Source organism: Aquarana catesbeiana, linkage group LG10, assembly GCF_042186555.1.
Source record: "Aquarana catesbeiana isolate 2022-GZ linkage group LG10, ASM4218655v1, whole genome shotgun sequence".
Lineage (NCBI taxonomy): Eukaryota > Metazoa > Chordata > Amphibia > Anura > Ranidae > Aquarana > Aquarana catesbeiana.
In genome coordinates, this window is record NC_133333.1 from 155,846,159 (window position 1) to 155,862,673 (window position 16,515).

At 43.9% G+C, this 16,515-nt stretch overlaps 1 protein-coding gene across 3 annotated transcripts in view; it reads right to left on the bottom strand.

The window, feature by feature from the left end:
* Window positions 1-8,209: 8,209 nt before the first annotated feature.
* LOC141110960 (histone-lysine N-methyltransferase KMT5C-like) overlaps window positions 8,210-16,515 on the bottom strand; it is a 49,122-nt gene continuing 40,816 nt past the window's right edge. For 2 of the 3 annotated variants that reach the window (XM_073602800.1, XM_073602801.1), the window contains exons 8-9: window positions 11,977-12,134; window positions 8,210-10,375 (exon numbers count right to left, since the gene is read on the bottom strand). In XM_073602800.1, coding sequence (XP_073458901.1) covers window positions 8,841-10,375; window positions 11,977-12,134 — 1,693 coding nt within the window. In that variant the 3' untranslated portion in view covers window positions 8,210-8,840. The remainder of the gene's footprint in view (window positions 10,376-11,976; window positions 12,135-16,515) is intronic. The other variant, XM_073602799.1, reaches the window with a different exon arrangement.

Here is a 16,515-nt window from a genome sequence, read left to right on the forward strand (position 1 = left end):
TGCTAGAAAATCCACCGCAAGGGGGAGGGAGCTCCCACATGACCGCTTTGCATGTTCTCATCTGCCTTATCAAATACACTGGGGGAGATTGACTAAAACTGGCGCACACAGAATCTGGTGCAGGCTGTGCATAGTAATCAGCTTCCAGGTTTTATTGTCAAATCTTCATTGAACGAGCTCAAGCTAGAAGCGAATTAGTTACTATGCAGAGCTGCATTCTGTGTGCACCAGTTTTAGTAAATCTCTGTAAATCACTGTCTCAACGAACATGTGCACTGACATTTGCATTTTCTTTTATATACTCCTGCCAACGACTCCACTAGCAAGCTTTTCTAACCTCCTTTTACTGTTGGTTGCTTCTGTTTTTAGCTCATATGGATCTTTGTTGGACCTTCCTTAGGGGAAAAAAAAAAAAAAAAGTAAAAAAACAGCTGGTCACTTTCAGATGGTGGTAAGCAATAGCATCCTATGGTGCACACGACCACAGCCTTTATTCCTAGACAGCAACACATGATTTTTTATATATATATATATATATATATATATATATATATATATATATATATATATATATATATATATATTATATATATATATATATATATATACACACACACACACACATATATACACATATATACATACATACACACACACACACACACACACACATACACACACACCTGCCAAAAAAAAAAAAAAAAAAAAAATGTAACCACTTAACGACCGCGCCATAGCCGAATGACAGCTACAGCGTGGCTCGATAACTCGCGCACCCGGGGATAACCGTGACCGCTGGGTCCTCTGACCACGGCTGTTTACCACGTGATCGCTCCGTCGATTGACGGAACGATCACTTGTAAACAAACTGGCGTTATGTCCGGTTCCTCTCTCCCCTCTGTACCGGTTCAGGTTCAGTACAGTGTGAGCGGAGAGGTCGGGTGCAGCAGCGCTGTGGGCTGGATCTGTAGTGCCCAAAGCGCTGATCTGTGTCCATTGCAGCCTCATCCATCCATGCTCAGCAATACTCATCCATGCTCAGCCAGCCATCCAAACTCAGCAATACTCATCCATGCAACATCGGTTCTCATCCATGCCACTAGAGGGCCTCACAAAAGTGTAATAGGTAGTCAAATTAGATTTGAAATGTATGCCCCTAGAACACCTGACAGTGCTCCTTGCATGTTGGGCCTCTGTATGTTGCCAGGCTATGGAAAAAGTCTCCCACATGTGGTATCACCATACTCAGGAGGAGTAGGAGAATCTATTTTGGGGTGCAATTTTTGGTATGTACATGCTATGTGTTATAGTGTATAAAACAAAAAAAACACACAAACACACGACATATTCAAAAGACTCATTATGCCTCAGATTATACGTTGGGTTGTTTCCTTTCCAAAATAGGGGCATTTTTGGGGTGTTACCATTGTCCTAGTGCTCCAGGGCCTTCAAAAGGTGTAAGAGGTAATCAAGAAATTATATGTATAATTTATGCTCCAAGAACGCCTGACGGTGCTCCCTGCATGTCGTGCCTCTGTATGTGGCCACACTGTAAAAGTCTCACACATGTGGAATCGCCATACTCAGGAGTAGTAGAATTTGTTTTGGTGTGTAATTAGTGCTATCCCTCTGCTGTGTGTGAGAAATAACCTGCTAATAACAATTTTGTGAAAAAAAAAAAAAATCTTGATTTTGCAAAGAATTGCGGGAAAAAAATTACAACTTCAAAAAACTCACCATGCCTCTTACTAAATACCTTGGAATGTCTACTTTCCAAAAAGGGGTAATTTGGGGGGGGGGGGGGGGGGTATTTGTACTTTCCTGGCTTGTTAGGGTCTCAAGAAATGAGATAGGCCGTCAGTACATCAGGTGTGATCAATTTTCAGAGATTGGCACCATAGCTTGTTGACACTAACTTTCACAAAGACTAAATAATATACACCGATTTGGGTTATTTTTACCAAAGATATGCAGCAGTATAAATTTTGGCCAAAATTGATGAAGAAAAATTACAAAAATTTGCAAAATTTTATAACAAAGAAAAATGCATTTTTTTTTTAACAGAATTTTCGGTCTTTTCTTTTATAGTGCAAAAAACAAATTGACAGTTACTTACCGATAACTGTTTTTGTAGGATATCTTCCAGGACGGCATAACCTAAGAGATGACTGGTCCACCTGACAGGAAACACAATCAACATACAAGGTTAAAAGGCCCCTCCCTTCCCCCTGCACCTCAGTTCTCCCAAAGTAATAGGTTATCCGGGTGACAGAGAGAAACTCTTCCCGTAGTACTTATATTAAAACATGGGTGGGAAGTAGGCCTGCCGTCCTGGAAGATATCCTAGAAAAACAAACCGTTATCGGTAAGTAACTGTCAATTTTCTCTAGTCATCTTCCAAGACGGCATAACCTGAGAGGATGGACAAGGAGTTCAAGGCCTACCTCAGGACAGGACCACCACTTGTAGCACCTTTCTTCCAAATGTCAGATCCTGGGGCAACAGCAGTTCCACTCTATAGTGTTTCAAAAAGGTATCCTGCTTCGCCCAAGTGGCTGTGCGACAGACCTGTTCTATCGAGGCCCCAGCTCTCTCTGCCCAAGAGGCCGCCAAGGATCTTGTTGAGTGGGCCTTAAGGTTCCCTGGTACTGGGGAACCGGTCTGCTCATAGGCCAGTTATTGTCTGCCTAATCCACCTAGCCACAGTAGATTTAGAAGCCTGCCCTCCCTTTCTAGGGCCGCTAAACAAAACTAAAAGATGATTTGACTTTCTGTAGTCCTTTACTCTATCTAGATATGTCAATAAACATTTCCTGACATCTAATTAATTAATTAATCTTCCTCTCCTTCTCATTTTTTGGATCACAGAAGGAGGGTAAAGTGATCTCCTGAGATCTATTAAACTTAGATGCGACCTTGGGAAGATATAGTGGATCCTGTCTAAGAACCACTCTATCCTCCAGAATCAACAGAAAAGGCTCCTTAACTGACAGGGCCTGTAGGTCGCTCACCCTTCTGGCCGTGGTTATGGCCAACAGAAACGCTAACTTAAGAGTCAAAAACTTAACTGAAATCTCTTGTGCTGGTTCGAAGGGCGCATTCGTCAGCACCTCCAAAACCAGAGATAAATTCCATGGAGGAAATACATTCACCCTGACAGGGGTTACCCTCTCCCTTGCCAGAAGAAATCTCTTAATCAGAGGTTCTAGTGCGAGCCTCTGATCCAAAAATACAGATAACTCTGCTATCTGTACTCTCAAGGTGTTCGGGGAAATCCCCTGATCCACCCCTGCTTGCAAAAATTCCAGTACCACTGGTACTGAAGGCTTATCTCGGCACCACTGTGAGAAGCAATTCCACACCTTGGAGTAGATCCTCCTGTTGACCAGCTTCCTGCTGCCCAAGAGGGTCTCAATTACCCTATCAGAGCACCCCTTGCCCCTAAGGATCTCCTCCTCAAGAACCATGCCGTCAGTTTGAGGAATCCCGGGTCGGGGTGGAGGACTGGCCCCTGTAGAAGATCTCGTCTGATTGGAAGACGGAGCGGAGGAGAAATTGACCACTTTTTCAGAGTGGCAAACCAGGTCCTTTTTGGCCACCATGGGGCTATAAGGATCAGTCCGCAATATGAGCGGGCTAATTTTTGTAAGACCCGTGGTATGGAGACTAGTGGGGGAAAGGCGTATGCTAGACGGAAGTCCCAGTCCTGAGACAGAGCGTCCACTCCCTGGGATCCCCCTTCTCTGTTGAGAGAGAAAAAACGATCCACTTTTTTGTTCCCTCTGTGGGCAAAAAGATCTATATCCGGAATCCCGAACTTCTGACTTATCTGGAGAAAGACCTCCTGATTTAACTCCCATTCCCCTTGGAGGATGGGTTGCCGGCTTAAGAAGTCTGCCACCACATTGGCGGTTCCTCTTATGTGAACCGCCGATATGGACTGAAGATTCTCTTCGGCCCAGTTTAAGATGTTCAGGACTAGACTCAGTAGTTTCCTGGATTTGGTGCCCCCCTGACGATTCAGGTAAGAGACCGTTGTCACATTGTCTGACAGGACTTGGATCTCTAAGCCCTGAATCCTGTCTCCAAAGGATATTAACGCCTGGCCCACCGTCAGGAGTTCCCTGTGGTTGGAGGATGTCCCCTGCCTGAGAAGGCGTCCAGGCCCCCTGTGACTGGATATCCCCCAGGTGAGCGCCCCAACCCCAAGAGCTTGCATCGGTAGTGATTCTTGTGGGATGCCACTGGTCCCAGGGTAGACCCACCCTGAGCTTGTCCTGATCCAGCCACCAATCTAGGGAGGTCCTTACTCTTGTTGGAATAGACACTCTTGCATCCAATGACTCTCTCCTTTTGTCCCAGGAGGACAAAAGGAAGAACTGCAGCTCCCTGGAGTGGAGCTGAGCCCAAGGAACCGTTGGAATACACAAGGTCATTAGACCTCGAACCCTCATGATATGCCTGCGAGAGCACTCCCTGGCTTCTTTTAAAGAGGATACTGCTGTAACCACCTTTAACCGTTTTTCCTCTGGAAGAAACAGTTTCTGAGCCTCTGTATCCACCAGATATCCCAGGAACACTTTTATTTGGGACGGTGCCAGAGAAGATTTCTCTCTGTTTACTATCCAGCCCAAGGACTCCAGAGTGAAAAAAATCACTCTGCCTACATCTACTTCCACCTGCTCTAGGGATTGCCCGTATACCAAAAGGTCGTCTAGGTAGGGTATAAGGGACACCCCCTGTAGGTGTAGGTAAGCTACAACCTCCACCAGGACCTTTGTGAAGATCCTTGGGCTTGCAGCCAATCCAAACGGAAGAGCTCGGAATTGCCAATGTTGAATCCCTTCACTCGTAAGGACTGCGAATCTCAGCAGGGACTGGTGTTCCCTGGTGATCGAGATAGGAAGGTAAGCATCCCTTAGATCTATCGTGGTTAAGAACGCACCCCTTAATAGATGCCTGCGCACCGTGTATATACTCTCCATCCGGAAGCTCTTTTGTCGCAAAAACCTGTTCAACTTCCTGAGATTTAATATCAGGCGAAATTTCTCTGACGGTTTTTGTACGACAAATACATGGGAGTAAAACCCTTGGTAAAGCTCATCCGGTGGAACGGGGATGACCACCTCCTGGAATGCCAATCCTTGCAAGCTGTCCAACAGCCCCGCAGCTTTTGAAGTTTCCTTGGGGAGATGGGTCAGAAAAAAAGTTTTGAGGGAGAGGGGAGAAAAGTTCCAGACGATATCCCTCTGTTACAATCTGCAAGATATAGGGGCTTTTGGAGATCCTCTTCCACTGAGGGACAAAGTGGGACAATTTCCCCCCTACCCTGATGCTGGCGTCACTTAGACTGCTTGGTGGCGTCTTTAGGTCCAGAAAAGAGCAGACTACCTTTTTGTGCACTCTTTCCCTTTCTCCACCTTCTATTCGCATCCTTTTTTCCTTTGAATTGACCCTGGTTAGAGGAGGGACGAAAAAACTTCCCGCCCCTTTCTCCTTTAGCTTTAACCGGGAACTTTTTTCCCCTTTTCGGCTGACCTTGACAGCACCTGATCCAGGCCAGGTCCAAAGAGTTGTGAACCTTCAAAAGGCAAACCACATAGCCTTGATCTAGACATATGGTCCCCTTCCCATGATTTGGCCCAGACTGCCCTTCTTGCGGAGTTAAGGAGGGCCGCAGATTTGGCTGTGTTCCTGACAGACTCCACAGCCGCATCTGCCAAATATGCCACAGCCTTACCTATTATTTCTAGCGAGTCTGATTTCTTTGGAATCACTGCCTTCAGAAACATGGTTGGAAAGTCTGCCTAACCATGAATCCGCGTTTCTTGCCACGCATGCTGACACCAGAGCAGGAGCCATGGCAGCCGCATTGGAATCCCATGCTCTGCGCAAAAGCGCCTCCGCCCATCTGGTCTTTTAGGTTCCCTGAATCCTCAAAAGAAAAGTCAGATTTTTTAGAAACCTGCGACAGAGCTGCGTCTAACTTAGGGGTTTTAAAGAATTTCTGCTCTTCTTCCTCCCCAAAGGGAAACCTTCTCTTCCAAGTTTTGAGTCTAAGAACCTTTCTTTCCGGGTCTTTCCACTCTCTCAAAATCACCTCCTTTAGGGCCTGATGAACTGGGAACACCCTGGACTGAGGCTTTCCCAAACCCCTGTACATCTTGTCCAGGGCCGACGCCTGAACCGGAGGTTCTGGGATATCCTCAGAGGCATAGATCGCCCTAAGTAACTGCCCCATGTCTTCCACAGGAAAGAGGTGGCTACTAGCTCTAGGACTGTCACTATCCTGGCTGTCAGCGTCTACACCTTCCTCTAATGAGTCCTCCTCTGGGTCCTCAAACTCCTCAACTCCCGAAGTGACAGAGGAAGGGGGTCCTTGCGAAGTTTTCTGACCCCTGTCTGAAAAACCTTCCTGAGAGGAAGTGCCTTCTCTAGAGGACAGGATTTCTCTATCCTCCGCTTTAGGTGCTATAGCTGTCTTAATAGACTGGAGGGTAGAAAGCATCTCCGACTGTACTGCAAGGAAGTCCCTCATAACCCATGAGGTTTCCTTACTAGACAGTTTCTGTATGCACCTATAGCAAAAAGGTTTCACATGGTCCTGTGGGAGCTTATCATTACAGTTCCCACATCTTTTGGACCTGGGAGGAGGGGGATTTTTGCCCTTCATCTTGTAAGCCCCCTGAGCAGAGACAGCAGTTAACCAGTTTCCTAAGACTTTGTGTGTGTCATAGGCAAGACCCCTCTTACTTCACCACATTCAAAACGGAAGAGGACTCACCACCACTGGCCTCTTCCTGGGTTAAGGTTGCAGCTGTTACCTCCTCTCCATCCATATCTGCTGCTTTGCGAGGTTTTCCGACCCCAAGAGAGGAGTATCGTGAGGCCTCCTGCTTTTCCCTGGAGCGCTGAGTGTCTATCTCCTATACAACGATGACCGGGGCCATTTTGTTGGAGAGCCGCTGTCTGAGGGAGGATTTTGGCCTCTAGTGTCCGAATCGCCATTTTAGCATAGACCGGAAGTTACAGCGCCCGGAATCGGAAACGCCGCCATCTTACTCCACCCTGGGATGCCTTCTCTATACACAGGAGCTTCAGCATTCCCTATGAAGTCCAGGACCTCCACCAGCCCTACAAGGCACCAAGGTACCGACCTGGCTGGCGTCCTCTACCCCCTCTGCGGCCTAGACACCAGCCTGAGCTCCAGTTCCTTCATCACCTCCGTACCAGACTGGGTGGAAGGAAAAAGCATGAGGTATGTGCTCACAGGAGTTCCGGGATACCCCTCTGTACCCGGGAGGCTCCTTGCTGGGGAAGACTCTCTCGGGGGGGGGGGGGGGGGGGGGGGGGGACCATTTGCTACCAGCTTCAGGTCTGAGAAAAAACAACAAAAGTTTCGGTGCCGGGAAACACAATCAAGAACTGAGGTGCAGGGGGAAGGGAGGGGCCTTTTAACCTTGTATGTCGATTGTGTTTCCTGTCAGGTGGACCAGTCATCTCTCAGGTTATGCCATCCTGGAAGATGACTAGATAAAAAAACCCAGCGGTGATTAAATACCAAAAGTAAGCTCGATTTGTGTGAAAAAAAAAAAAAAAAAAAAAAAAAAAAAAAAAAATTGTATAGGTACAGTGTTGCATGACTGAGTAATTGTCATTCAAAATGTGAGAGCACCAAAAGTTGAAAATTAGTCTGGTTAGGAAGGGGGTTTAAGTGCCCAGTGGTAAAATAAATAAAAGTAAATAAAGGCATTGTGTGGAACCTGGCCACTCTGTGAACCTTATTTAATTAAAAGTGGCTTCAGCTTAGTCCCCCATCCATGGGAGAACTCCCTCTGTGGTTAAGCCCCCATGAGCGAAAAACATTAAAGCTGATAGAGGGGGTTCACCCATGGGTGAGGGACAAATAAGGGTCATAATGTGCTGAAAATAGCGCGAGGATAAATGCCATTTTTCTGTAGTCGAAGGTGAACTTGGCAACTCGATTTTCAGCCTGACAATAAGATGTGCGTGTGCTTCAATTCAGAGTGGGGGCATTCTAATTCAGGTGGCGTTACTGGCCAGAGCAACCGGTAAAAACGGGGGGGGGGGGGGGGGGGGGGGAGAGGGGTAGGCAAGCACTTACATTTCTAGTTTAATACCGCTTTAAAATTACTGCAAGGTGAAAAAAAAAAATAATAATTTTTATATCAGTTACACAACTTGGAACTTTTATAAAGATTTTTAATCCTGCTGGTACCACATTTAGTACAGTCAGTTTCCTGTGTATTTTTTTTTTTTTTTTTACAACGAAAGATGCATCAAACAATACAGATCATACAATACAGAAACTTTGCCATTACATATAAAGCAATGTTTAGTGGCAAGAAGTCTCTAATTCTAAAAGGGATAACCTTTTAGATAATAGAAATAGCACCATAGAGATTAACAACCCATGATAAACACAAAAGCTAACTAATGGGAGTGCGAATCAAAGCATGTCTAATGATGTCCATCAGGGTTTTTTTTTTTTCTTTTAAAAATAGAGGATGAAGACACTACATAAAAATTGGATGTCAACCTGCTTTAGAGACTAAGGCAAACCGGTGTGTTAATTCAAAGAGGAACTTGGGAGAGGATGATAAAGTCACTGAAAAATATATAAAACCAAACAGCACCCACAGTCAAAATGTTTGACCCTGCAAAAAAAAAAAAAAATAAAAAAAAAAAACACACAACACAAACTGTAAATCCTGCAGTTTCTTCATCTAAACTTTGGAATCACTGACAGGAGAAAATTAAAAAAAAAAAAAAAAAAAAAAAAAAAAAAAAAAGGAGGAATGACATTGGGTTTGGGCTTTTCAGTTGGACTCATCGCTAGCAGAGGATGCAATGTCCAGATCTATAGAACCATTATTAACAACAAGACGCAGTCTTTTGGAAGGGGTAAAAGGACTAAAGGTCACATTTTTTTTCTTGCTGCCGTTAGCCAAAAGCTCAGACTGAGAAGAGATGAACATGCCCTTGTCAGCAGCTCCCTTTGTTAATGGCACAGGACACGTTTGTGCTTCTGAAACAGAGACTCTTCTTTTGAGATTGTTGTTTAAACCGAGTTCTACATATGGCTTTAAAGATAACTTGGGATCAGACTGCATTTCGATACTGAGTAGTGTATGAGGAGCAGAGTGACGTCTTTCAGGTCTGCTTCTTCTATGTTTGCCTGTTACTTTAATGTGCCCATTAAAGTCTACATGGGTTGTCCGCCTCTTTTTATGAAAAGTGGTCTTTCTTCGGTTGTTTGGAACTTTAAACAATGTAGGTCTGGATCGTAAAGAGAAAACTTCATTTGTGTATGTCATTGTCCTAGGTTTCACATTGAAATCAGCTAATTCTGTTAAGGAGCTGTTTGCATCCATGACCTGACTTTCAATAGCATTTTTTGCAACCGTCTGATCATGTGCAATTCCAGTAAATGGCTTTTGATTGCAACTACGCTTATGCTTTCTGACATCGGAATGGAAAAAGCTTGGTGTATTTGAATATTCAGCACTGGAAACTCTTGATTTGCTCAAGTTGACTGTGATATAGTGTGTTAAACCAAGCTGTTTAGGTGACAAGGAATCTGAAAATAATCTGAAGCTTGAATTGTTTAGGTTCACAGTGTTTTCAGGTAAGGATCCAGCTGGTGGGAAGTTAGCGTCCTGCATTTCTGATACAACAGTTGAATATAATCTATTAGAGTTGGAAGGAGAAACAAGAACATCCAACTCTGGTTGAAACATGGAGATATCGGCGCCATTTGTGCTCAGTCTGTCAGAGTTTGAAATGGAATCAGATACAGAGTTTTGATTTTCGTAGACATCTACATCCAGTTCATCTATACCCAAGTTGGTAGTGGCTGAGAGGTATTCGAGATCTAAATGCTCCTCCGCCACACTAGGATCATTTAAAAGTGCACAATTCAAAGTAGGATCTTTGGCGTTTTTCTCCAGAGCATTCGTTTTGCCTTGTAGAGATGGTTGAGATGAATTGTGAAGGACTCGATCAAAACCTTGGTAAAATCTTAGCTTATTAGGACTTACATTTTGCCGTCTAAGTCTCACCACAGGCTCTTTGCCCAATTTGCAGCCACGGACTTCACTAGGTGTTCCTGCAGGTGAAGAGTATCGACTACATTTGGGATTGTGCAGGTTTATGCGTATGTCTCTTATGATGGTTCCTGGAGGCAATGCAAACTTCACTGGCATGTGTGACCTGTTAATAGGAGAGCACTGAGCTCTATGGCAAGAGCGGGAATATGGAGATGAAAATGGCGACCTGAGACGTGACAGAAAAGTGCTATTCTTGCAATTTACAGGGCTCTTTTTGAGGCTTGGTGATGATCTACATCTTGAACCTGAAAAAAGAAAATTCAATTAGGTGAGCATGAATCTAAGATCACGATACAGACATAAGTTTGGGACAAAAACAAAATTTCAAATAGAGTAAAAATATTTACATTACAACTAAAGAATGAACAAAGTGTAGAAACAAATGATCCATTAGGTAAACCTGTGAAGGTTCTCATTATTCCAGGTAACAGTACATCTATTTGTAGTCAGTTACATTCAACAGGACAGGTAGCACCAACAACTTGGACCACCAATTACCACGGAAAGGCAGATGTTATTGTCCAAGGACGGGATGGGGGGTGTGAACATTGTGGAACCATTCTGTACTCCTATTGAAAATTCACATCTTGAGTGATGTAAATCCAGGGATTAAAAGGGGTTGTAAACCCTCATGGTTTATCAACTTAATGCATTAAAGAGGTTGTAAACCCTCGCCGTTTTTCATCTTAATGCATTAAGATGAAAAACCTTTACTGCAGCAGCGCCCCCCAGCCCCCCTTATACTTACCTGAGCCCCGAAATTCGCAGGACGGGAACGAGCACACCAGCTCTGCCTGGTGTCTCATGTCCTGATTGGATAGATTGATAGCAGCGCAGCCATTGGCTCCCGCTGCTGTCAATCCAATGACGCGGCGCCAGGGCCGAGTCCTACATTCGGTGTCTATGGACGCCGAATGCTGGACTCGGGAGCGTGCCCGCAAGGGAATCCCCCCCCCCCCACCGGGAGAGAGCTTCTCCTAGGGCTTTATACGATGCAGGGGAAGAGCTGCGAGAGCAGCCAGGGGACCTCAGAAGACAAGGATTGGGGCCACTCTGTGCAAAACGAACTGCACAGCGGGGGCAAGTATGACTTTTTTTTAAATTAACAGTCATACTTGCCTCCACTGTGCAGTTAGTTTTCCACACAGTGGCCCCGGTCCTCCTTTACTGGGGTCCCTCAGCGGTGCTGGTGACTGCTCCCTGCATCGAGTGTACACATTGTAGAAGGCTCTCCTAAGGTGGACACCCGTGCGGGTGCGCTCCCGAGTCCTGCATCTGTGTCCATTCAGACAGAATGCAGGACTTAGCCCTGCGTTATTGGATTTGATTGACAGCAGCTGGAGCCAATGGCTGCGCTGCTATCAATCTATCCAATCAGGACACGAGACACCAGCTAGATCTGGTGAGCTTCTCCAACGTGGACACTCGATGCAGGAAGCACTCACTAGCTCCGCTGAGGGACCCCAGAAGAGGAGGACCGGGGCCACTCTGTGGCCAACGAGATGCACAGTGGAGGCAAGTAGGACTTAAAAAAAAAAAAAAAAACCATCATGAGGTTTACAACCACTTTAACATCTATACAAGTCTTCCTGTCACAAAGGAAGGCATTACGTAACGAATACAGAGTGGTTCCACAATTCTCAAACCTCCCATCCGGTCCTTTCACAACATCTGCCACTTCCCATGGTGATTAGGATCAAGGAGTTAGTTGGCACTACCTGTTTGGATAGAAATGCTGGGAAATTTTCCTCACACTTTAAAACTGACAAAAGTGACTTGATTACAGAACAAAGCAAAGATATTTAAGAATACAAAAAAATATATAAATAAATAATAATAGTCTTACTTGAAACACGTTTTCGTTTATTGCCATGTTGGGTTTGCTTGTCGCTTTGACCTTGCAACCTTTGCAGACGACCATCAGTTTCTCTGAGCTGGTATTTCTCTGATGAGGTAGATTCACTGAGATCTTTCTTCAGCAGTCTGAACGCTCCCTCCCCTTTTCTGAAAGGAACACATCTTGAAATGCACATGTATGCAAAAAAAAGGATTGGAATCCTTGCACCAGTTTAGAAGACCTCAAAAAGTAAGATACTGGGAAAGATACATATTCCTTGCATTGCAATATTAATGGGTTTTGCATGTATATACAACCCTAATTCCAAAAGAACTTGGGAGGGGGTGTAAAGTCTACAAAAAATACAGAATGCAAGGATTTGCAAACAAAATAATCCAATATTTTATTCACAACAGAAAACATCTCAAATTTTAAACAGAGAATGTACCATTTTAAATGGAAAAAAAATGATAATTGTGAAATTAATGGCAGCAACACATCTCCAAAAAATTGGGACAGAGCAACAAAATGATGGCTAAGTGGTACTAACAAGAAAAAGCTGGAACAACATTTTGCAACTATTTATATTAATTGGCAACAGATCAGCAACACGACTGGGTATAAAAAAATTGCACCTTAGTAAGTCAGTGGCTCACAAGTAGAGATGGGCAGAGGTTCACCAAATCTGTTAAAACTGCATTCAAAAATGGTCAAAACAATTTCAGAATAAGGTTTCTCAACATAAAACTGCAAAGACTTTAAATTTATCATCACCTACAGGACATAAAAAAATTAATGGAATCTGGAGAAATTTGTCTAATTGACGTGGACAAAAACGCAACATTGGATGCCCATGATCTTAGGGCCCTCAAAACTGCACGATTCTGTAAGGGACATCACTAAGGTGTGCTCAGGAATACTTCCAAAAATCACTGTCTGAACAGTTCACCGTGCCATCCAAAATGGCAAGGCAAAGCTGTCATACAAAGAAGCAGCCACATATGAACATGAGCCAGAAAAGCCGCTGTCTTCTCTGGCTCAAAGCTCATTTAAAATGGTCTGTCACAAAGTGGAAAACTCTTCTGTGGTCAGATGAATTGAAAAATTACATTTTAGGCAACAATGGGTGTCGCCTCCTCAGGACTAAAGAGAAGTGGGATTTTCTGGCTAGTTATCAGTGTTCAAGTTCAAAAACCTGCATCTCCGATATGGGGGTGTATTCATGCATATGGATTAGGCAGATTGCACAACTGGACACCATTAATGCTGAAAAATACATCCAGGTTTTAGAGTAGCATGTGTTCCCATTCAGACTTTTCTTTTGCAGGGAAGGCCTTGCATATGTCAGCAAGAGAATGCTAAAAATTTGGCGCATCTTGAAACGAGAAACATGACAGATGATCCAGGATTGTTGAGCAGTTAGCATCTTATATCAAGCAAGAATAGGACATTTCTCCCCCCAAACTCCAGCAACCGGTCTCCCCAGTAAAAGAGGAGATGCTACACCATGGTATAAACATGGCCCTGTCCTAACTTTGAGATGTGCTGCTGCCCCCAATTTCAAAATTACCTTATTTTTCTTAAAATGGTACATTTTATCAGTTTAAACATTGGATGTGTTCGGTTTTCTACTGTGAATAAAATACTGTATTATGAGATTTGCAAATCATTGCATTCTGTTTTTAGGTAGATTTTACATATTTTTCAACTTTTTTGAAAATGGGGTTGTAGTAAAACCTCCATTTGAACACTGAAGTGACTGCTAGGGTTGGCTCAGATTGCTTGATTCTAGTGTTCTGTACTCTGAAACCAACATCTGCTGACAGATGCTGCCAGTCAGCAAATTAGAAACGCAAGCAAAAACATCTAATTGGGCATCGTTCCTTATAAAATGTAAAGGAGTAATCACCAACAAGAACTTCAATTGCAGTAAACACTACAGATAAAGCAAGAGGTTATTTCGCAATGTTTCCTGAGGGTTACTTTACTTTCCACATACTCACTTCTCCAAGGCAGAGTTTAAAAGCATCAATAAATTGTTCCAAGGAGAGGAACAGGAAAAGTAGGCAGTTCGTGTTTAAGAAAAAAAAAAAAAAAATTTATGGGATTTTTGTACTTGTGATAAAATTAATTTCTTCATTGAAAAACATAGGAATTCAATGACTGCCACTTACAGGATTTGGACACTGTCAAAAAAACAAACAAAAAACCTATATAACCCCCTCCTATTCCAAGCATTCCTTAGTTTTGTGTAAAAGCAGTACCAAGAGTATGACCAGATACATCGGGGTGGGAACTGGCCATCAACAGACTACTAGAAGTTGATTTTACATTTACATTAAAAGTACAAAAAGCCCACTATCTTCAGCCTTCTTAGAGGGACCCAGTTATTCAATGACTTTTTGGATGTCCAAAAGCAGTTAAGCCGAGGGTGAGAAGCAGCAAAAAACACTGTTCAGCCCACAAATCACATATCTGGGGGTACAGCCTAAACCTCAATCTCACAGGAGACCTTATTCCTGAAGCTGGTATCAGATAAGGCTTAACCACTTCAATACTGGGCATTTTCACCCCCTTCCTTCTCAGACCAATTTTCAGCTTTCAGCGCTGTCACATTTTGAATTACAATTGTGCGGTCATGCTACACTGTAGCCATATAACATTTTTTATATTTTTTTCACACAAATAGAGATTTCTTTTGGTGGTATTTAATCACCACTGGGGTTTTTATTTTTTGTGCTACAAATTAAAAAAAAAAAAAAAAAGTTTTAGTTTGTTATAAAATCTTGCAAATAAAGTAATTTCTCCTCAAAAAATGTGGCCAAAAATAATGCTGCTACATTTCTTTGGTAAAAATAATGTTATAGGGACAGACAGATGGGATGGGGGACACTGACTTGTATGGGGACAGGAGTGACAGTGGTGCTTGTACTGTTTTGGGGGGAATCTGACAGCTCTCTGTGTAAAATCATCCTCACACAGAGCTGTCAGAGCTGCAGATTTCTCCCCCAGCCGCACATTGAGCTCTCGCGGAGCTCGGCGGGGAGAACTGTCAGAGACACATGTCTGTTTACATTGTGACGGTTCTGATTGAACACACCCGTCACGTGATCGCGAGGCCCAATCACAGCGCCCATATCCCAATCTCTGCTTGGCTGGATCCTGTGGTCACAACGATCACAGGATTGAGCTGCAGCACGGCCTCATGGCCGCGCTACGAGCATGCGTTACGAGGACGTTCCTGAACGCCCACTCAGAACGACGAGAGGCCCACCGGGCCATTTAACTACTTCCAGGTGGGAAGTGGTTAAACATCAAACAAACAGAAGGTCTTGCAGCAGCCTTGCAAATCTGGGATGTTGGGACACTGATGCTGAAAAGCCCACAAGTTCTAATTGATCTAGTCAAGTGTGCTTACTTAGACAAATCCTTAAGCCAAAAGGTTTAACTACTTGCCGACCGCTGCATGCTGATATACGTCGGCACAATGGCAGCGGCAGGCAAATGGGCGTACCTGTACGTCCCCTATAATTTGCGGGCTAGTGGGTGTGCGCCCGCCGCGTAATGCGTGACCGCGGACTCTATGTCCGCCGGTGTCCCGCGATCGTGTCACGGAGGAGAGGCAGAACGGGGACATTTCCCTGTTCTGCCTAGCAACACGACAGATCTACTGCTCTCTGTCATCGGGAGCAGTGAACTGTTATTTTGTGGTGACCACCCCCCCCCCCCCCCACAGTTAGAATCACTCAATCCCTTGATCGCCCCCTAGTGTTTAACCCCTTCCCTGCCAGTGTCATTTACACAGTAATCAGTGCATTTTTATTGCACTGATCGCTGTATAACTGACAATGGTTCCAAAATAGTGTCAAAAGTGTCCGACGAAATGTTGCAGTAAAAAAAAAAAAAAAAAAGATACACTTATTGCAATTTTTTTACCAAAAATATGTAGACGGATACATATCGTCCTAAACTGAGGAAAAACAACAATTATATTTTTTTGGGATATTATAGCGAAAAAATATTGCTTTTTATCAACATTGTCGCTTTTTTTTGTTTATAGCGCAAATACCACCAAAAGAAGGCTCTATTTGTGGGAGAAAAAAAAAAAAAGTCAATTTTGTTTTGGTGTAACGTCCCACAACCACGCAATTGTCCGTTAAAGCGACGCAGTGCCGAATCGCAAAAAATGCTCTGGTCAGGAAGGGGGTAAATCCTCCTGGGGCTGAAGTGGTTAAATAATTACCTGTCTGAGCCTCTGAGTAATGGAAGGCAAGTCTCCATTACAGAGTCCACAAAATGTATGAATATCTGCTTCTGATTACCTGGAGTCGGGACAAAAGGGACTGAAGAACTGTTTTAGTTGAGAGAGGCGGGAAGATCCGAGCCTTAAAGAATAAAGGCAAAACTACTTTTTAGTTTTGGATAGAGTGGAGAGGGTTTAGAACCCCTGTCCGTTTTAATTGCTGTCTGTGCCCCCATCAGGGAGATTGCCCCTCTATTTGTCCTGTTTACCATTTTCATTGAAAGTAAAAGGTAAAAGAACATCCC